We start from the raw sequence: 22,730 nt of genomic DNA on the forward strand, positions 1-22,730 counted from the left end.
TGTGTGTTGTTGTGCTATATGTGGAGATGCAGATACATTGATTATGTATAAGCTGTCAGTCACTGCAGCAGCTCCACTGCTGCTTACTTTAGCCTTTGATGTTTTTTTGATGATCATGTTGATTGACGCAGCTTTTATGTGCACACACACACACGAACACACACCCATCCTCTCGTCTTCAAATGAGAGCTCATACGTCTCCCAGCAGGGGCGTTCGCGTATCATTCCATATGTCATTATCATGTATGTGTGTGCGTGTGTGTCTTCATATTATGTATCCTCATGCGTGTGTGTTTGTTTTAAACCCTCCCTCTGGGGTGTTATCAGTCCCTGTTTGTTCTGTTTGTGCGGTACAGTAGGCGACTCATCCGCTCATAATGTGTGTGTGTGTGTGTTGTTTTTTTTGTTGTTGTTTGTTTTTTTTTGACTCATCTGTTCGTAATGCTCTCCATTATAAACAACAATGGCTTTTAAAAAATCACTGCTGGATGCTGCGTCTTCACCTGCCTTGTCACTTGTGACTAATGGACATCACTTCCGAGTGCCTAACCACATTAATGTGAGCAGTGGGACTGGGCTGCCGGCTTATGTAATACTGCCAGCACAGTTTTCTGCCTCCAAACTCCCTCCTCCTCCTCCTCCTATCTCTCTCTCCTTCTACACTCTCTATGTCTCTCGCTCTCTCCCGGCTTGCCTGATGTGATGTGATGTGGCTTGGTTGCCTAGCAGCCATCCCCTTGTTTGAGTAACTGGGGAAGCGGAGAGATATCTGGTCTGCTGAACAATACACACATACACAGGCAAGACACACACACACACACACACAGCGAGAGGCAGATAATGCCCCCGTTGTGTGGTTTTACAGGCTTGACAGTGTCTGTTTGATGTCTGCTGTTACCATGTGAGGTATGAGCCAGCTATAATCAATGTCTCAGGCTGGTGTAAATTGATTTGTGTTATGGGAAGAGTCCCTGCCTTTGCTCTCAGCAAAACCCCCATTTCTTAACCCTCTCCCTCCCTGCAGGGCTACAAGCTCTAATCCCTGCCTTCTCCTGTCTTTTTATAAAACTCCACAATCGCCCACACTCCCATCGCTCCCGGCATGAAAATCCCTCATTCATCAATACTTCGATTTCCGCGCAGGAATTATCGATCACTGTCGCCTCTTTTCTGCCATCCGAAAAATCTATTTTTACTTTTTCCCTCCTCGCTCGCCGGCTCTCCCTTGTTCCATCCTCTCCTCATTAGCACTGTGTGTGACACCTACACAGGGGCTTCGGGAGATGAATGGTCTAATCCCTGTGGGTAAGGGAGTGAAATATTACATGGTGTGCTCACACATGCACAACACACACACACACACACACTGACAATGAGGGGCACAGGAACACATTGTGCGGTACAGTACGCATGCTTAAATACACACTCGGGCACACACACACATGCCATGGTCTTGACAGCTCTGGTAAAAGGAGACGGATTAATGGAGGAAGCGGCCTGCTGCAAAGCCTCTCAGAATGACAACGGGCAGATGAAGCTGACCGAGTGTCACCACACACACACACACACACACACACATACAGTATATACACCTGGGATCAATGAGCAGAATGCATAATATCTCATTGTGTATGAGCGCCTGCGTCATCGTGATGTCAGAGCACCCGGGCGTGTCGCTCTGGTTACGCTCTCACTTCTGCACCTGAGCATCACAAAACAGTCTGTGTGGGTGATATGAGGGTGGAGTCATGGGGAACAATGGGTATCAGCTGTCCATTTATGCTTGCTTTAGACACACACAACCATCACACGCAGCATCATGTAATAAGTAGCGGCCATATCGGATTGAATGGTGATCAATAACAAATAACTGACAATCAAATGTGCTGACCACATTGAGTGTGTGTGTGTGTGTGTGTGTGTGTGTGTGTGTGTGTGTGTGTGTGTGTGTGTGTGTGTGTGTGTGTGTGTGTTGGGGCCTGGTATTCAGGTCACGGTAATGTGTGCATGTCGATGCCAATCCTGCAGGGGCATATGGAGGGCATGGGCAGGGTGGTGTCGGTGCAGGGCGCCAAGAAGGAAACCATAAACCGCCATTGTGATGTCCAAACAAGGCCAGGGAGTCATGGATGGGTGAGGGGTTGTGATGGAGGTTACAAGGATCAGATGTGGTTCCATAATCTCATTTATGAATAAAAATGACTGGTGCAGCAGACGTATGCATTTTCCGTACCCAAGGGGCAAATGTGTTCCAGCTGAGTTCAATGCAAATGTTTGCCCATGCTGGAAGAATAGCCTTGAGGTAAGGAGTTCACACAGTGTATTCTCAGAAATACTCTGGCAAACAGGCAAGCTTTGCATTCTGACTTAACTTGAGCACTGTCCAACGATTTCACAGTAAAAACCCTCAATAAATGTTTTTTGCTGTCATTTCACAGACTTGCTTTATAGCTGCTGTTTACAGCCGATGTTTATGGTTATGACATTGCATTTGCCTTAATCAATATATGCTGCAATACAAATGCGTCACCAGAAAATGAATGAGCAAATGTAATTTTTACAGGTGGGAATGGTTCAAAGCAACATTATGTAACTTTTTCACCTTTTGATAGTAGCTTCGAAATCACTCTGATGGTTCAGTGTCTTGTAATAGAGTGAATGGTGTCTCTGTCTCAGCCACTCCGCTCACCTATTACTTGTTTCTGCACTGTGTAACTTCAGTGAGAGGGGAGGATCACAGTGTTACATATGTTTACTTCAACATACAAGTTTTCAACACATAACATTGTTATGACATAATGAGTTTCGTTTGTAGTTAGCACCTACATTACATCTGACATATTGTTACGGACCTGGGATTTGTATTTACGACAGTGACGTTGCACTCTGGGGCGCCAAATTGCACAAAATGCCAATTTCCACATACTGTTGCTTTAAAAACTAGTTCCACATTTTGAGAAATCACTTGTTTTTGTTATTGACATGAGTTAGGTGAGAAGATCGAAAGCAGTCTCATGTCTGCTTAATATGAAGCTACAACCTGAAGCCAGTTAGCTTAGCTTATGTTATGTTATCTTAGCGTAAAGCCTGGACACAGGGAAATAGCTAGCCTGGCTCTATCCAAAGATAGCAAGATCTGCCTCAAAGCACCTCTAAAGCTCACTAATTAACATGTGTATATCCTTTATTTAATCTGCACATAAAAACTAAATGTAAAAACGTGGAGGTTTGTGGAGGTCCCTTGGTCTGGCCAAGAAATACTGTGGCAAATAGGTTTAGCTTAGCACTTTAGCTTTTCTACAGATCAAACAGACAGATTTATGATATTAACTTATAATATTACTAAAAGTTTATACAGCTGTGAATTACACAAAACAAGGGTAAAAGGCCACTTTTTCAAACACACAATACAGTCTGTTGCTGTGCTATCCACAAGCAGCCCTTAATGATATGAAATGAGCTCACATTATTCTCACATTGTTCTCACCCCACCGTTTTTGGGACATGCTCTGATGCTCTTTTATGGGGTTGACATTGTCGAGCACCGGGCATAATAACACAGTAAACGGCTTGGCAGGCAGTGCGTTCCCTCCCATCAATCACTCCAGCTCACCTGATCGGCCTCCGGCGCTCTTGGTCCACTTCCACACACGCCGTGATGGTGCCAGCACCATTACCCACTTAAACAATGACCCCCCCTTGTTCGCTAACAGCCGGCCATTGGAGCTGATTAAACTTTTAAATGTCATTTAATAGAAGCGTAATGTTGCTCCGATGCGTCTGTCAGCACATTGAGGGGGGTAAAAGGATACCTGGTCACCCTCCCGGTGTGTCACACGGCTCACTAAATTCCTCAGCTGGGCAGTCATCACCCTCAGTGTGGGATGTGGTGATGAGAGTGAATGTGACCTAGACTTTAAGGGGACATGAGGGAGCAGCACCTCTGAACCTGCCACCTCTTTGTTTTGACCCTCTTACTGCAGGTTGGAGTTTCTCAAGGTCCTCATGTGATACAGCGAGAGACAAAGGGAGACAGAGTCCGGCCGGTCCGGTGATACTGGGAGGCCATTTTAGTGCGGAACAATGTCAATGAATGAACAATGGCCTCTCTGTTTGAGGGTTTGTTTGTTTGGCGACCTTTAGCAGGGACTTGGCGACTGATAATGACATCTGTCCCACACTGGGATTGGATTATGGGTATTTTTGTGTAACATTCTTAGGAAATTCCCGTGGTCTGCCTTCGTCATCATTCTGAAGCAGGGTCACATTTTCTCAGCGTGTTGCACTGAGTTAGCTGTTAATTTGACGTCCTTGACTCGGGCCCAGCTGTACCACTGGGTTGCAGGGTCACCTCTTGTTGAAAGCTGCCAGAAACACAGATTTATTCCAGACCACGCTCATGTGCCACACTGCTTCCTGAATGTTGACCGGATCTCATTAAGCTGCTCCCGAAAGCTGAAGTTGATGTTTGGGCTGCCAGCGCGACCTGTCCTGACACCAGATGTTCTCATGACCTTTAAATGATATAAGTCCACTGTGCCAGCATCTTAAACTGTCCCCTCGACAAATACTACTACAGATAAAGAGATAATATGGGTGTGGTAGGCTTTGTGCAGTGCTTTCCATCCGGTTTCTCTGCAGTATTGATTCAAGCTCCACTTTCCCAAATACAGAAAAGAGAAGTAGTAGTTTGGATCTCTTTCCCAGCCTATAGAACCTTTAAGAATTGAGTGTATGTGTGCATGTGTTTGCAGGTTTGCGCATCAGTTTGCAAGTGCGTTTTTAAAAAGCAGAGGATCAAAAGAGCATGCCTGCGCGTCGCATTCGTCGCATTGTGGAGCTGCGTGCGTATTCTTTGAAGCAATGTGTGTCTACGAGGGGTGTTTTGATTGACAGTGAAAGAGCGGGTGCCGAGCCGTGCCTGTGGTCGAGGCAGGCTGTGGGAGATGGAGGGTGTTAAGTCGTCAGTATGAGGCATATGTCAGAGATCAGTGCTGGACTGTGGAGATCACTGAGATGAGAAGGGTGGAAGGGCGCTGGGGGTTGAGAGAGTCAGAGATTACTGGGGGCTCGATGCCTTGACCACAGGCAGAATGGCTGCTCATCACACACATTCACATCTCTCTCATTCACTGTGTCCTCCTCACAAGCAAAGGATACACATGCCCGACCCTCCAGAGGCTGCATGCAAAGCCCCATGTTAATAAGATTGTCTTCCTCTCCGGGTGGAAGTGTGCGCTCCTTTGTCTCCAGAATAATGACAGGGGGAATAAGAGCCCAGCTCTTGAAACACTTCAAGCTCTCAAGTGTCTGCAACCGAAGGAAAACAGAGTGGTCGAGATTAAAGTCGGCAAAGTAGATGTGCCGTGATAACGTTCAGCACGGCCCGCCTGACTGTTGCCCCAAACAGAACGCTTGACTGATGTCAATACATGTTAAGGAGCCAGTCCGACGCCTCATTATGTACAGTCCCTCACAAGTTTCAAATTGTTTTTGAAATTATCTGTTAATCTCGCCCATGTTTTATGTCGGTGTTCTCCTTCCTGAAGTGCTTTTGAGCAAGAGACAAGAACAGTCCCTACAAGATGCATGAGCCGATAGTGGAGGGGGTTTGAGATGATTTGTGGATACAAAAAACTCTTTGCAAAAGCTAGAATACACGAAGCCCACATATACAGTAACAGGTAACTTAATGATGCTGTCACATGGTTTCCCCAACTCACATTTTACGGTAAAAATGGTACCTGTTGTCAAGCAGCAGGTTGCATCGTCAAAGTTATTTTAGTGATCTCTCAGATGTGTTTCCTAGGGCGAATATGGCTCCACATGTCTCCTCTTCACTGTGTGTGTTGAACACTACATCCACTGTTGTGTTGGGCTTTAAGCTAGAGTGTAGAAAAAGCTTTAAACTTAACTTTTTTCATATAAGAAAGTTAAAGGAAACCTGTTATACATTTTTTCATTGTTTATCTTTCCCTCAGGGTTTCAAATAGGTTCTTGAGCATGTCTTGAAACCAACAGAAGCTACCATCCCCCTGCTCCTGAAATGCCTCATCTTTAATTCTGTGACTTTGTGACATCACTCTATGTCACCATTTGTAGAAATGTATGCCTAGTGGCAAGTTTGGCATGTAAGAATTGATTTAGCACAGCTGCTCTGTTGTTGTTAGAGGTGCTGGGTCAGACATGTGTGAAGTGACCAATCAGAGCAGGCTGGGTATTCTGGGGGGGGGGGGGCCTTAAAGAGACAGGAGCTAAAACAGCGTTTCAGACAGAGGAGGAATACAGAGCTGCAGAACTGGCCAGTTTAACATGATGAGCATGCTGCCAGGCCTGTCTCTAAATGACAGGGAGGCCTAATAGAAGATTTTCTATTTAAGGGCCCTCCTTACTTTGCCTGGAGCCAAGAACTATGAAATGAAACCATAAACTATATATATAGTTTTACTAGATTTATAACTACATAAAACTATTATTGGTTTTATGAGGACTACATGACAACCCTGTGATATTTTACTACCACAATGTGACAGGAACATTTGTGTAATCTATAAAGTTCATAGATAGCATAATACAATAGGATAGCAGCTAAAAATACAATGCATTAGGCTACTATCGGTTAACATCAGATGTGGCACTGGCTCCTTTTTTTACATGCAAAAAATAAACACTGAGAACAAAAAACTTGGACAGCCGCTGCTGCTGAGATCAGACAATACTTAGAATTTGAATCTTATCTTTCAATTCATTCGTGTTGTTGGACACACCCGTCTGCTACAAACCCCAGGTATTGTACATTCCCTGTCACACTCCTCACATGCACATATGCACAGAGGGGAGGGAGACACACACAGTAGTTAACAGAACACAACAGGTGGATCTGGGAGACAATACAGCTGATACAGCAGGCGATGAGACTAATATATGACCAGAGTGGGCCGAGGAAAACTTAACACAGAGCACATCCCTGGAAACACTGCACATTTCCCTGAGTAGTCCTAAAACGGCACATTAGCCTATCCAGAACACAACAGTGTCAAAACACATTAGCAGCGGAACAAATATGATACTTAGGCTACCAAGACTGGTGACAGAGAGCATGGAGCAGTAACTGTTAGCTCAACAAAGACTGTACAGTTTCCAGATCAACCCTATTATAACATTTATAAACTAACTCAGCATTGACATTTACAAAGGAGCACAATCTGCCTGTTGTTGTTGAAAAGTGGTTTTCCGTGACACTTGGCACCACTTCTGTCAGAGGACATTCGAAAATAAATCAGTCCATTAACCAATTTTCCAACTTAATCAACTAATTTACTAATTTTAGACTGGAACAAGTAACAGCAACAGTTAGCGGCTCTCATAAGGTGTGAGTGACCTAACATGTGACAGAGTAAAGCTCCATATGTGAAAGAAAATGCCTGGCCCTTTCACTGTGTTGCAAGCTAGCCACTTACTTTGTCTGTCTGCTGTTTGGTGCAGGGCAGGTAGCATGAAGTGGGTTTAATTAGAGCTAGAGAAAAAAAAACCCAGCTTGAAACAAGGCTGATGAAAGCAGTGAGATCTAACAGAGACTTTAAAGTTGCAGGCAGAAATACAAAAAAATCAAATGTACTGGAGAAACTCACATCTCTCAATTCCCACACACTAATGTGATCTGTTGATTAGTACATCTTTAATGCACATCCACCAAAGAAGAAGAGGAAAGTGGAGCCATGTTTGTTAACGGTAAACATGTCACAGATGAGTCAGTGACACAGCTATATTATTGTTTGCTAATGGCATTATGACAACTCCTTTCCTGATATTTGTTCCTATGCGTGATTATTCATCCTCTAAAACCGATACAAGACTAAAATAAAGCTTAAGAAAGTGGGCTTTGATTATCACGGTTCAGATTCTCATCCTTGGATCTAATAACAGAATCTGGGTGGGCAGAACAGATGAATATAACTCTGCGCTGCCTCAACAACTGTTGACTGGCCGTTACACTAAATTCTGCCGCTCGGCACGATTGTATCTGACCATGAATATGAAGCAGTTCTGACAGAGTGCATGCATGCTCAGCAAAACCCTTCTCTGAGTAAATAATGATTAAAAACACATTCCAGGATCACATTAATAACAAATCCCCAGTGTGTTGGTTCTTATTTCTGTCCCCTGTTGCGCTGTTATGTACACCACCATTATGTTGAACACAGAGACGATTCTTATCACTGCTGTTTTCTGTGCCCCAACATTATTGACCGTGTCTGTTCGGTTCGTCGGAAGAAAGAGTATGCAGAGTAGGTAGCGATAAGAATAGCTGTTTTATTGTGTGCCACTGCCTTGGCCCCTAATACTGAATGTGTTATCTGAGGGTGCAGCATGCCACACTAAGCTATGTGCATGTGACGCATGGCTGAGCAGCATTCCTCCTCCCGAGTGCATCGCAGGGCAGAGATAGTAGGAAGGCAAAGCAGCCTGACTGCTGACAGAGAGGGAAAGAGGAGCGAGGGCAGGGGAGAGGAGAGATGGAGGGAGAGAGCAATACCGGGAACATGTAGTTAAGTGGAATGAAGTACCCTTTGTTGCAGATAAGATCATTCTGCTTCCCTGGCCGGCGTCACTAAAGCGATTTGAGCACAACGATGTAGCTTATTATGTCGTTGGCAGACCGCAAAATGCTTCACTGACATGCAGATAAACACTGGTCCAAGTAATAAGAGACAGGGATTTTTATTTCTCTTGAACATTCATTACTTGACTTTTATTTCTTAAATAAGGTCGAGTCATGCGAGATCTCTAAACTGACAGGATGAGGAGAAATGGATGAGGTCGTGGCATCAAGCCATTGCGGAGAATAAATTTCACACTAGACAGTGTTGCGGAAGAAGAGGCTAAATGATGGGTCTATGGCCTCTGTGTCGAGATGGTCACCCAACTTCCAGCAAGGTTCGTAGGCGCCGGGTCCTGGGGTTTTCTGTGGAATACACAGACAGTACAAACACACACACACAGAAGGTTCAGACAGAGCAGACACAGAAAAACATGTTGTTGCTTTTTATCTAAATGACGTATGTTTTCTTTACTGCATCCTGTTATGTAATGGTGTAATGTTCCATGGAATGGTATGTTCCAGTTATCCAAATCATGACTTATCTCTTTGACTTGCATGAATTTCCATCAAAACAACGATAAGATCATTACTGAAATTAAATCAAAACATTACTACATTGTGTTTTAACTCACTTATCGAGAATCCCAATGTCACAATGCAGCTGAGAGGATATACCACTGTAAAAAGGAAACCACTAGTGGTAATAATACAGTGTTGGGTCTGATCCCAGATGGCCTGTGTGCAGCCTAAAGAGGAAATGTAGTTCGATGGGAGGAAGTGGACTCACTGAGTGCTCACAGTGGAGCCGCGGCAATGTGGATTTGAAGCAGGAAGTGATGCCTCTCACTGGTCTGGTCCGTGGATTATAGTGGCACGGAGCAGGTCCCTCCTTCTGAGGTGGTCAGAGATAAAAGCTATCATAGATTTGATGCATTGATCGGGTGGCTTGTGATCAAGCTGTAGACCACGGCGTCCATGTAATCATTAGCACGTGAGCACACAGGGTTTATTATCAATGGATGAAATGTTTTCTTAGTATTTTGTCATCTGAACTCATGTAGCTTGTTTTTTTTTCCTCAATTGACTTTGTACCAATATTATCTTTATCAAAAACGTCAATTAGAATTAGTTCGTAGCACGTCGTTTGTTTATTGGACAGAGGTTTGTTAACCCAGCAATTTAAAACCACATGGATTAAACTTTTGCTAAGCATGCAACACCTCAACCTCAATATGTTGCAGAACAAGCCAAGCTTGAACCCATTAGTGTGTAATAACACACGTTCTTCCCTTTTCTCAGGTAACCTAGAGAAACTGTTTTCTTTGTTGCACTGTTGTCAGGTGAGCGCAATTAACATGTTTGGGTTTTTTTTTTTTCAGCATTAGCTTCCTTGAATTGGATTTGGTTTGGTAGCACAGCAGGTTAAAACCATCAAGATTGTAGTCCTGTCGTTTCACCCTTAATATCTTGCAAGCCAAGGATAGCATAGCATCATTAGCTGAATTACCATTGTGGTTTCTTTACTTTGATCAGGTCAGAAACTTGTAGAAGAAGTGTTATGTTCTGTATTTTGCCATCTGAACACCTTAGAGTACCTTGGTTTTTCCCTCCATTTGTTTTTTCAACATTATCTCGTAGCGTGTAGCTCTAGCTTGTTACTGACGCATTTTATGTCGTAGAACAAAACGTGAAAACAAAAAGTGTTAACCAAAGACCTTATTTGAGACATTTAAGCAAAAAACCCATTAACTTCAAGACTAGACTTTCAGAAGAGAACACTGACATTCATTTTTATGGTGTCACCGGAGTTCAAACGTTCTTAAGCATCAAAATAAAACTAGCTGACAGAGTACAAACGACATGTGTCCAGTCAAACTTGATGGTGTAAGCATGACCTACTGTTCATCATGACCTCTAACATTTTACAGCCATGCGTGAGATGAATTTTTTCTCCCTTGGGACCTATAACACAATGGAAACCTATTGTTATACCATACTGTGTTCAAGTCATCTGAAGCATGCACCAACCATATACACCAGATGTATTTTAGGGTCCCATACTCATATTTTTAAGACCTATGACATCATTTGACTCTTGTCTTTATGACCTGTGCTGGCCTCTGGTTGTGTTGTAGTTTTTTCACCTATGTGATCTGTGTTTAGGGTTTGTCTCTGTCAAAAGTAAGTGTCTCTCTCTCCCCTCTCTCTCTCTCCTTGCCTTTCACTTCTCCTTCCCTCTTACCCACTAACACACATACTGGTCATCACCAGCGGCGTGCCATGCAGAAATAGCATCACCCCCCACCACCACCCTCCTCCTCAGACATAAAACTGCCTCCCTGTCCCTGAACACAGGACCAGCCTTTCATTTTCAGCTGCTCTCTGATTCTGACAGAAGGAGACAGGAAGGTGTCTTTTCCTCTCCTCTGCTCCTTGGCGGGGTGGCTGCTACCATTACATGCCATTTGATCTCAGTTGCCAGTTAACTTGATCCTCAGCAACTAGCCTGCTGGGCCCTGCGCGCTTGCCTGATGCTCCCAGAGGTGCTAATGCAGGTGTATTTCACGGGAGCCAATGGACAGTAGTGAAACTCTCTCACACGTGTGTGTGTGAGAGTGCTTGAGCCAGAGCACCTGGCCTACTTTCCTACTGTGGCACAGTGCGTTCTCCTGTGTGGCAAGGTAACTGGCACATGCTGTGGATGTCTGTGAAACTTCAAAACTTTGACCTGTTTTTGATTAGTGAATCCAAGACTTTTAAATGTATTGGAAAACTTGTTTGTTTGTTTTTCTTCCCAATTATTACCAGCTTTTTAGCATGCTAACAATTGCTTATTAGTACTAAACTAGTATCAGACATTTATTTTTGAGCTGAAAACAATTAATCCCAGTTGGGGGATCATTCGAGGTATGCTATCCTGTGGGGACTATGAATATCTCTAATATATTTAATGGCAACTGATCCAATAATTGTTCAGATATTTTACTGAAAAACACAAATGACAACCTCATGGTGTTGGTAGTGTAAAAGTCAAGGGAACACCAAAACCTTTGGGGTTCATCCTCTGGGTACCATGAACATCTCTGCAAAATGTTGGGCCAGTTCATGTGAAGTGAAAACATTGACTTACAAGTAGCACTAAGTGAAAAGTCAGGGAACGAAGTCTGACATTGTGGCAAGTAGAAAGTACCAGACAGCAGTTGTTTATATCGGCAAGTTTTCATGCAGTAGTGGAAGGTTGACTCACGTATGTGCTACAGCAGTAGAGAGAAGGACATTTATTCGTATGAACATGTCTTGGATTATGATTTTAATTCAAACAGGTTTGAATCTCAAGGGAGGATGTGTTCCTTCCGAGCAGCACGTGCAGTCGATATTGCGAAAAAGCACAACATGTAAATCTAGGACACACAGTGGCCCGAGGATGGGGAAATTAAGTCAAATCAGAAAAAAGAGAATGTATCTTTTTTGTTGTGTTCCCAAACATCTTCAGCTCACTGGAGGTTTTTCTTTGGATGTGTGGAAATCTTTTTCATTATATTTTGGGCTTGGAGGCGAGGCTCAGAGATAACTGAAGTTATTGTTTCCTGTCTCAGGATGGACCCCACTGGAAGAGTTCCCAGTGTAAACCATTAAGACGCTCCAATTTTGATCCCCTAATGTCTGTCCAGTTCTGTCAGGTCAGTCGTCTCAATGATCTGCGCTTTCAGTTGACTTCACTGCGGGATTTGTATATGTGCTTAACCTTTGACAATAAACTTGTCTTAGAGTCGCTGTGACACCACTAACGCCAGAAAACTGCTCCCAACTCTGCAGTAATAACACCCTCGGGATTTCTTAGCGCCTTTCCTTCTCTGTCAACACTCAGCAGCTGCCAGCACGGCTCAAATATCCATCAGCTACCAGCATGGACACGCGGCTAAGGCTGCAATATGAACCAAAGCTGACTGGTCAGCTAGTGCAGTGCCATAACGGGCCCTAAAATGGGGCAAATGATACAATCAGACACCCTGTGGGATCGGTTTTCTTTGACCCTTGTGGTTGTCATAACTAGCTCCTGTACAGCACATACCAGATACACATCAGGTCATAGCTTGTAACCAAAACCTATTGAAAGTGTATTGTAATGAAGCCTTTTTGTGGGCAATGGAAAGACTGAATGGTCCTAATAACTCGTCTTGGTGACTGGATACTTACAGGTGGAAAGGTGATCCGCTGCACGGTTGACCGAAACATCACATGCCTGGAAGAAGAGGAGAGAAGAGAGGGGGGGTGGTTGGCTGTCCAAAGATAAAAAAAGAAAAGAGAGGAGAACAGTGAGGGAAGAAAGGGATAAGGACGTGCATAATCACAGGCAAAGAAAATGAGAGAGCAGGCTGGTGATTGCTCCTCCATCTTTTATGCTGCTAGGAGATGAGAGAGGGAAGGAGAAGTTATGTGAGGAGGAAGGATTCAGCGATCAAGGGATGATTCATGGGTTGTCTGCTCTTCTGTGATCTGAGAGCTAAAGAGAGGCTGTTTGTCGAGTGCTTACTTGCAGGGAATCTTCTCCACTGGTTTTGCTGTCACATTGTAGTCGCACGGTGAAGTGTTTATATGCTGGCAAAGGGAATAAAGATAAAAAAAGTGTTTAAATATATATGACAGTATCACCATGAGGTTGCTTTTTTGTCTACTGTGTCACATCGCCAACAGCTGGCTTCTGTTTCTAACACGTCGTCTGTTTTGCTTCAGTTAGTCTGCTGCAGGCACATTTTGAGGAGCACCTACTGTATTTTGAAGCAAAGTACTGTGATGATGTATCGATGCCGCAGCCAAATTCACTCATCAAAACAGAAACATTTATAGATACTTCTTAAGAAATACACACCTGAGTCTAGTTGGTATAGAGAGCTATGAGTTAATGACAGTTCACGCCTAATATAAACTAATAATATTACATTATTGACTGGTTACTACATCGCAGACTCCATTTTTGACCCTTTAAGTTGCAGCATTACATCATGGATGTTATCACCTTTAGTTTTATTACATTGTAGGATTTCTCCATTCTGTATGTTAGTTAATATATATATATATATGTATATATATATATATGTATATGTATGTATATATATATATATATATATATGTATATATATATATATATATATATATACATATATATATATATATATATATATATATATATATATATACATATACTGTACATGAAGCATGGAGCAAGATCCAGGAGGTGATTAGCCTAGCTTAGCATACAGACTGAAAGCAGGTGGAAACAGCACAGTGCCAGACTTCAACAACCCCTGGCTTCACCCATGTCAAAACAGAGATTAGTGGTTTATGGAGGACTTCCGTGGTGTAACTATTTCTTGGCGAATAACAGCTGGGCAGCTTTCCTAAATCTTGTCGTCACAGTTGGGTTGCCAGTTTTGGTACCGTCTTGCTTGTAGCCAAAGAGACACTGCACAGAAGTACTGGGCAGATGGACAAACTTGTGTCGCCAAGAAAAAGCCTCAGCATGAAACACCCAGTACTTTTGCAAAGCGTCTCTATGCACATCACGGTGATGACAAGTAGTTCATGGATACCTCAGAGTCGGTCGGTTTGAGACAGAAAAATGCCACACTCCAACAAGAATCCAAGAAGATGGGGTGCCCATTAGCTCAGTTGGTAGAGCAGGTGTCCCATGTGCAGAGGCTTTGCCCTCGCTGCAGCGGCCCGAGGTTCAAGTCCAGCCTGGGCACTTTGCTGCATGTCACCCCCTCTCTCTCACCCTGTTTCCTGTCATCTCTCTGAAGCTGTCCTATCAATAAAGTCATACAAAGGGCAAAAAAATTATAATAAAAAAATCCAAGAAGATGCCTCATTACATACAATTTAAAAGATCAAGATACATTGTGTAAATGAATTTGGAGTTTTTCGTAGGTATATTTTCTTCTTGGGAGAGAGCCAAGCTAGCTGCTTTAGCCTATTTCTGGTCGTTATCCTAAGCTAAGCTAATGACCTCAGCTTCAGCTCCATTCTTCTCTCATTAACAAAAAAAGTTTAGACTCAGTGTTTCTTATTTCACTTGTATCCTTGAGAACAAATTTAAAAAATGTAAAAAATTGTAAAGTTTAATCTTTGAATATTTGAAAACCAGCATTGTTTTCATCCATTCTTGCTAGCTATTCGTCCTCTTCCTCTTTACCTGTAGGCTCATAGTTACATTTCCTGGCACGTTACCACCACCGTCTCTCAGTGAAATAGCACCAAATCACTGGCATGTATCACGTCAATGTACTTCCTCATTCATGTGCAAGAGGAACAGAAAAAGGAACCACTGGTAGAACTATATCTTAACTAACTCTCAGAAAGGAAAAATAGGACACAGGATCGGTAAAAGTGATGTCCGAATCCCACCTTGTCCCTGATACCCAGGGTGACGATGTCGGGCCGTGGACAATTTTTGAAAGAGTAGGACGCCGGGTGCATCAGGACTTCCTGGATGGAGTCAGTGTAGTTGTAAGCCCCGGGTAGAAGCAAATCCCCCTTACGTACACCCAGAGTGTTGGGTTTTCTGCCCACACCTTTGAACCCATAGGTCTTCCTCACTGGGTTCAGTTCAGCCTCTTCGATGAAGTCCCGGACATGATAGAGACCAGGGACGGGTGTGTCCTGGAAGAAGATAGGTATTGTTAGCATGCTGTAGCCATTACTGGACTGGACAGAGCTCAGAATATTACAGTTCAAGTTACGTGTGCTGTTCATTTACAATGGTTAATGTAAAGCCGCCTCCATTGTTCATATAGGATACCTTCATAGAAAGAAGAAGGCAGCTAATTAACATTTGAGCCTGAGAGCTGGGATCACATTAAGATAAACTGATAATTAATTAGTTTGATGCATTATTTCCATGAATGCACTGTAAGGCACTTAGGGACTGGACTCACTGTGGTGTAAGTGTATGAATGTATTTCTGGCAGACAGCACACTATGGACACAGACAATGGGATAGTGCTTTGAAATAAAAGCCATTAACTGAAAATCTCCTTTATCTACACATGAGCCACGTTTAATTGACAACCCAGTGGCAAGTGTTCGGGCCGGCACAGAAGCCGATCTTACAGCCTCTGCTCTTCAGACAGGCTTTGAAAGCATACTGCAGTATGACACCTACTTTCAGTGTTCCCAGCCACCAGCTCCCCCGGCCACACAGGTCCACCTTGTCATCACCCTGAAGATAAGAACAGGATAGAAGCCAAGACGCACTAGATTATTTCTGCCGTGATGACTTTGCTATGCCAACAATGTGTTGATGCATCTCCACATGTATCATCCCGTGATTTACCAGATCAGTGTGTCCTCATTAACCACACTGAGTTATGAGGGCTGTAAAGAGCCTTACCTTATCTGTTCTATTACCACCCCTGGACATGTCACCGACTGTAGAGACGACTTTGTTTTTCCATGGTGCAGTATACTGCACTGTACTCATTGTCGTCCACTCCCTGCTTGACTGGGGATCCAGTGACACCTGACCACCATTAAAACTGCGACTGTTACTATAGCAGCGACTCCACTATCGATCAATTTTTCAACAAGCTGGCCTGGTGGAGGGCTAAATTTAGACTCACCAACCAGTTTGACTGAGACTAAGACACAATGGCAAGCCAGGACCAAGGTACATACTGTGTGTGCTGCAGTCAGTCGCTTAGTCCTCAATATCATCATCCACCATCATGTGATATTTGGAGGGATACTGTGAGATTGATCAGAATATACAGATCAAAAAATGCCATTACAGTGCAAATTGCACTCCAGTACAAGAAAAAACAGGATTTCATGTCTCATTCTTCTGAACGTCTGGAAGGGGCGAGGCTGTTTTTAAGCCCTGGTTTCCAAAATAGGGTCTGAGTACCACCTGGGGTTCAGTAAAATGAGGATTACTTCTATTATGTAACTTATCCTCTCCTCTGATGTTAGTAAAATAATAGAACATAAAAAAATAATAGATAATAAAATTTAAGATTCTTGTCCAGTGTTGTAAAAAGTACTCATACTAGTGAAAGTCACCCATATGAAGAGTACCTAAGTAAAAGTCTTAAATATGCTTAAGTATCAAAAGTAATTTTTGGCAATTAATGTACTTAAAGTACAAGTAAAAGTAAATTACACATATGTGCTGTATACTATTAGTAGAGTGATTAACGGCCTGGCTAATGGTTTTGGGTTTGATGCAGCATGCAATCTGCGAAGTAATTAGTAACTAAAGTTATCAAATAAATGTAGTGGAGTTAAAATTTACATATATTTGCCTCTAAATGTAGTGGAGTGGAAGTATAGAGCAGAAGAAAATGGAAATACTCAAGTAAAGTAAAAGTATCTCAAAAATGTAGACATGAGTGTACAGTAGTCGTGTGTGTTTAGGAAGAAGGGGTTCCTTGAAAAGAGGCAGCTCACCCTGACAAATCCCTTTCTCACTAACTCTGTTCTTTATGCATGAAGTTTGAAGTATCTTACCTCTTGTAGCACAACTAGGCTGGAGTGTGATGTCAGGCACACTCCCTCTCTCAGTAGGGCAGAACTAAACACCCATCACCTGAAGTGAAAATCTCGCTCTGGGAGCAAAAGCACAACATTCGGCCTCGTTGCTAGGCTACATGAAACACATGGTTCGAAGGAGCCAAGAATTCATGTTTACACTGCTCTTCAAGGAAGTCTCGTGTGACCTGAAAGTACTTGAGGAGACACACAGAGACACAAAACACACAGGAGATGCTGTCTTAGGTCGTTCTGTACTTTTCATCATGGTACCTGATGATACAGTCTTTGTTTTGGACAATGCATGGATGCAGAGGAGGGCTGAGACTAGTGTTACATGTTGTGTAATTAACAGCTTTTTATAAGTAGACTGTGATGACACTTCGACTGTGAGTTTTTTTAAGTCTTGTGATAATTGGTTTTGACAAGATGAGAGCCACTTGTGTCATCAATTCACAGCTGAAGTCGATGTGGGTCGTGGTGTTCCTTTCGGTTCAATGTCTTGGAACTGAAATTGTTCCTGTGCGGATTCTGAAAGGGATAGTCTGTTCATTTTTAGCTACACACACACACACACAAGATTAAGGAAAATCAAATCAGGGTACTTTAAGTAAATTACCTCTTTAGATAAGTCTGTTTTGGTGTGAGAGTTGTCACCTCAGTGCATTATGTAATGCTCTAAATGTTTCAATGTGTGTCTACAGGGACCACTGGATCACATGCATGACTGGCCAAGCTACAAACAACTGCAGCCCTTACTGTTCCCCAAGGACCTTCAAAATCCTCACATACCTTTATGAAACAAAATATTTTCTACTTTAGCATTAATAAGTGCTGGTTAAACCACTGTATAGGATCAATGGCAAACTAAAAGCAACCAGCATAAAATTCACACAGGAGGCAGAGCAGAGGTCCACAATAGAGCTTTATTTAGTCATTCATCAAAATAACAAACTTAGTATCTCTGCAAGCTACTGTAACAAACTCAATAATCAGAAATTAACAAAAAAACCAAACAAACAGGTACACCTCTATTTACACCATGGTTTCTGATGTACGCTCAATCACCTGCACCTCGTCATTGGGGGCAAATGCCAAATAAGACATGAGGCAGCTTCTACATGGTGCTGTGCCAACAGTAGCAGACAACACATGGCCTATGTAGTCAGTAGGGGAGCTGGACAGTACAAGGCTAATCCAATGTTGAGTACCATTGTGTGCACTTCAAAATAGAAGCCTTTGATCCCACTCGGTGCTTTTATTTTAATGACAATACAGATTTGATCTGAGCTTATCTGAACATTAAGAGGCATTGGCTGATGCTCCTCAGTGCTTTTGGGAATTAACAGGGGACACTTTAAATTTAAAATGGTAAACATTTCATATGTATTCTAACAAGAAAAAAAAGAGCCTATCAAAAACGGAGCATCCTGTCCTCAATACAAAATGGGAATTATTACAGGGTATACAAACTCAAGGATCCATTAAATCCATTATAACTGAGAAAACAAGACAATTTTCAAATCCGGGTAGATTGTAAATTTTATTGGAAAACAAAAATATACAACTTGGAATGGATTATTTGAGGCATGACCAGAGGTCATTTAAAAAAAATAAAAAGAAAAGAAAGAAAAGTAAAAGTAGTGAGTAAAACATTAAAAAGCATGGTAAGATTAGTCGTTTTCTGGTATATAGAACAGCAGATACAAAAAGAGTTTGTACGAGTACCTAGGAGATACACCCGTGTCATTTTTTTGCAGTAGTGCAATGCTGAGAGATTTCCATATATACTTTGTCCGTAGTCCATGCAGAGTTTAAACTCCTCTACATTGTTTCCATGCCAACAGTGTTGCCAAGTGACAACCAGCTGACAGGTTTCCAATGTCGCCATGCGCGGAGGGGCCCCGAGCACACAAGACGGGAAGACTCGAAGTTCTTCGGCTCCCAGGGGCCTCCACAGGCATCTGGTTGTATGACCATTCCGTCACTCCAAAACACCATGACAGCAAAAGAAAGGGACATGGGGACAAGAGCCTATGCAGTTTACATGCAGTTCCTTTGGACAGCAGAAGGGGCAGGGACGAAGGGGGGCTATTAAGATTTTACAGATAAATTACACAAAGAAAAAAAGGCAAATTATTTATATACGAAATCTGTACAAGGCCTTCACTTCGCCGTCATCATTTGTACGAACTCTGCAGTGAAGAGAGGGGGGAGGAAAAAAAAAAGATCTTGTGACTCAGTGTACGATGAATGACCCAAGCAACTTAATAAAATTAATTTTCAAAAAAAGTAAAATATAATGTCTACCAACCTTCATAGTTGACCTGTCCATCTCCATCAATGTCTGCTTCTCTGATCATTTCGTCCACTTCCTCATCAGTCAGCTTCTCCCCAAGGTTTGTCATCACATGGCGCAGCTCAGCAGCACTGATGTATCCATTGCCATCCTGAAAAAATTACAATCAGTCAGTAAACTGATTGCTGGACATGCATGCGTGTGCTTGTGGGAGTGCAGACAGCATTTACCTTGTCAAAGACACGGAATGCTTCTCTGATCTCCTCCTCACTGTCTGTGTCCTTCATCTTCCTGGCCATCATGGTCAGGAACTCTGGGAAGTCTATCGTTCCATTTCCTGAAGACAAAACAGACATGGATGAAGGATTTCAAGCCAGCACATTAACAGAATGTGTGGTTAGCAGGTTTAAAAGCCAGATTGAGTTCTCACCATCAGCATCCACTTCATTGATCATGTCCTGCAGCTCCGCCTCTGTGGGGTTCTGGCCCAGAGAGCGCATGACTGTGCCCAGCTCTTTGGTGGTGATGGTGCCATCTCCATCCTTGTCAAAGAGCGAAAATGCCTCCTTGAATTCTGGTTGCAGGAAAAAAAAGTGGGCAAGCTTCTTTAGTAAGGCAGAGATGTCACGCCTATAACTAGATATTCACAACAAAACTAGCAAGACCATATGCCTGTGGTTTTAAAAACACCAGAGGGCTAAATAAGAAAAATCTAAGTCCATGTAAATGCTTTCAGCCCACCTGGCATTGCAAACTCATCCTATCCTTCAGTCTGCCAATCACATTGACCCAAACCCTGAATTAGCTCAAGACTTAAAGGGCATTACATCACTCATGTTTCAGTTATAAACTAGCTAGAGCACACTGGTGAGCCCTTCTGTTTTGAGTTCCAACTGCAGTCGTTTTTGGCTAAACAAGGACAACTACCACGAGACCAAGCAGCAGGGCAGTCAGCCTACATCAACAGCAAATGACAGCCTGCGTGGTTCGGTGGAGCTGTGAGGGATGTGGAACGATGACACACTCATCAAGTGTGATGAGGCCAATGGGCAATGTGTAGTGGCATAGAGCAGCTTGTCAGAGTCATAAAAACTACAACCTGCCCTACCATTTGCCGGGTCAGACACACAGGGCAACACCCTTTTTGTTATGAGGAAAGGCCTGCCGTCTGCATCCACTGCAGGAAATGTTTGGGGGGATCCAACTCCTCCAGTACAGGCTATTGAAACCACACATCACTGCAGTCGCTTACAGCACTTCAAATTACTGTTGATTTCCCCAAGCAACAGAACACACTGGTGCATGGTCACGTCTTTCTGTTTGCATTAACTGAAAAACATTAAAAGCAGCAAGGGTCCAATCAGTATACTGTAAAACCTGAGACCTAATCAAGTGAACAGAAGCTGAAGCTATTCTCAGGGAAACCACCACAGAAGTACACATTTTAGCCATGGACTGCATACGTTACAGCAAGCGTCCCTGGGAACACATTGGCAGTAACGCCTTGAGACACTCCTTCATGATTTAGATTAACATCCAAGTCTCATCTTGAAATACCAGTATACTAAGCCCAAGTTAGTACTGCAATTGTTCTTTAAGCATTTCATCTGATGAGAACACACCCAGGTCAAAGGACACATCATGTAAAAGGTGATTGCCAACACCTCAGCAGAACACACAGCCCTTCCAGATTACATCATTTATTACATGGCAACCATGAAAATGCAAAGTTTTCCATGAGGGAGTCCTTCTGCACTCCAGAGCCAGCCGGCAACAGCAGTTTCATTCATTCCTGTTTTATGACCTGTAGGCTGCCCTGAGGAATGCCTTAAAAGGCAAAAGTATAAATCCACTGCAAGAGATGCCAGGATCCATAACGCAGGTCACTTTGAAGGATAGGAGGAAAGAAGTAGATCAATGCAGCGATGTCTTACCAGCAATCTGCTCTTCTGTAAGTTGATCAGCCTGAAAAATAAAAAGATGAAGCAATTACTAGCACGCCAAAGACCAAACTGTCTGAAATTAGCGTTTTCATATTGGATCAACGTTAACAGACACCTGAATACTGAAATGGGGGAAACTCAAGGGAGGGCCGCCCATTTATATAAAATGCTGCAAACACATTTTCCTACAGCTGCCAATTACTGTGGAGGTTACGATAACGATGACAGCCGCTGTGCTGTTACACAAAACAGAGACGTTTTCGTGCTGCTGTGATAATCTTTTTACTGAACTTGGGAGAAAGCACAATGCGGAAATAATCAGACTGAACGTGCCCATCAAATGTCAGATCTACCTCCATTTGAATTTTCGATGACGCCAACTTTGCTACAGACAATGAATGACTTACAATTTGGCGGTAAATGTTAGCTAGGACGGCGCTCAAGTTAGCTAGCTTCCGTGAAGTGCCGGCTCACACTTCACATTACAGACATTAGACAAACTCTAGCGTGGCACACTTTAAGGAGAATAGCTGTCTGATACAGCAGTCGTTACTTTTACCTTCATCATTAACGTGACCTCTCAACCTGCGCCCATCACTACGGGGTAAAATAATTTCACAACATGTTCGGCCGTCATCACAGTTTAGCGAAGCCCGACATTAGCTAGCTGAATGCAGCTGGGCTTGCAATAAGAGCAACATTATCCAGGAAACCGGCGACGGTAAACTTTCTCAGGTGTAACCTTAACTAACGCTGCGCTGCTAGTCACACGAGTGATACTGCATTTATTCAGACTAACGGAGGTTTAGCTACCGCTAGCTTTGTCTAACAACTAGCATTACCTAGCGACCAGCGAGCTGTCATTTATTCGGCGAGCACTGCGGCTGTAAGAGCACACCGTCAACGCTGGCTGCAGCTTAGCCACACGAGTGACGTTACGATTTTATCGATATCAATTTCGCACATTTTGAAAGAAATGTGAACTGCGGAGCCACTGCCGACCGAGTCCGAGAGAGAGCGATGTTAAAGTCCCGTTTTCCTTACCATTTGGATGTGGATGTAGCGGCTGGTTCAAGAGAAAATCCGTAACAAACCAGTGCGACGCGAAGCCTCGGCGGACTGAGTCTCTATGAACACACTGACACAGAGGCAACTGGACTCGCCTTTAACGGGTATCCTAAACCCCTCCTCTTTTTAATATCAATCCGCCAACTTCCCTTTTCCTCAGTTACTGAATTCAACTAAAACGCCTTTGTATGAATGATTAACTACGCGGGGAAAATCAAGAAACGTCTGTTTTACCCGCGTGTGTCTGTCGTGGAGATTTTAATATCGATATTATAAATTATATTGCGCATAT

The 22,730-nt window shown here is 43.1% G+C and overlaps 2 protein-coding genes across 2 annotated transcripts; both read right to left on the bottom strand.

Moving 5' to 3' along the window:
* Positions 1–8,857: 8,857 nt before the first annotated feature.
* stpg4 (sperm-tail PG-rich repeat containing 4) lies at positions 8,858–16,022 on the bottom strand. Its single transcript, XM_073482437.1, has 7 exons — positions 15,993–16,022; positions 15,765–15,821; positions 15,008–15,262; positions 13,137–13,201; positions 12,800–12,845; positions 9,390–9,494; positions 8,858–8,965 (listed from the first exon to the last, which is right to left on the bottom strand). Exons 1-7 carry the CDS (start codon positions 16,020–16,022, stop codon positions 8,858–8,860), a joined length of 666 nt encoding a protein of 221 aa, XP_073338538.1.
* Positions 16,023–18,034: 2,012 nt separating this feature from the next.
* calm2a (calmodulin 2a (phosphorylase kinase, delta)) lies at positions 18,035–22,525 on the bottom strand. The gene is made up of 6 exons (XM_073481789.1): positions 22,415–22,525; positions 21,362–21,392; positions 19,858–20,001; positions 19,658–19,764; positions 19,443–19,578; positions 18,035–19,323 (listed from the first exon to the last, which is right to left on the bottom strand). Exons 1-6 carry the CDS (start codon positions 22,415–22,417, stop codon positions 19,295–19,297), a joined length of 450 nt encoding a protein of 149 aa, XP_073337890.1. The 5' UTR covers positions 22,418–22,525; the 3' UTR covers positions 18,035–19,294.
* Positions 22,526–22,730: the final 205 nt, after the last annotated feature.

The sequence above is a fragment of the Pagrus major genome, chromosome 15 (assembly GCF_040436345.1).
Source record: "Pagrus major chromosome 15, Pma_NU_1.0".
Taxonomy (NCBI): Eukaryota; Metazoa; Chordata; class Actinopteri; order Spariformes; family Sparidae; genus Pagrus; species Pagrus major.

Bases quoted from the DNA above. Each gene is read 5' to 3' on its own strand.
- calm2a (XM_073481789.1), bottom strand. The intron at 20,002-21,361 runs GTAAGACATCGC...TCCTGCAACCAG, and splicing joins TACAGAAGAGCAGATTGCTG to AATTCAAGGAGGCATTTTCG. The intron at 19,324-19,442 runs GTTGGTAGACAT...TCTTCACTGCAG, and splicing joins TGGACAGGTCAACTATGAAG to AGTTCGTACAAATGATGACG.
- stpg4 (XM_073482437.1), bottom strand. From the start codon at position 16,022: ATGTCCAGGGGTGGTAATAGAACAGATAAG. The intron at 13,202-15,007 runs GTGGGATTCGGA...TCCCTTTGCCAG, and splicing joins CCCTGGGTATCAGGGACAAG to CATATAAACACTTCACCGTG. The intron at 8,966-9,389 runs GTGAGTCCACTT...TGTATTCCACAG, and splicing joins GGCTCCACTGTGAGCACTCA to AAAACCCCAGGACCCGGCGC.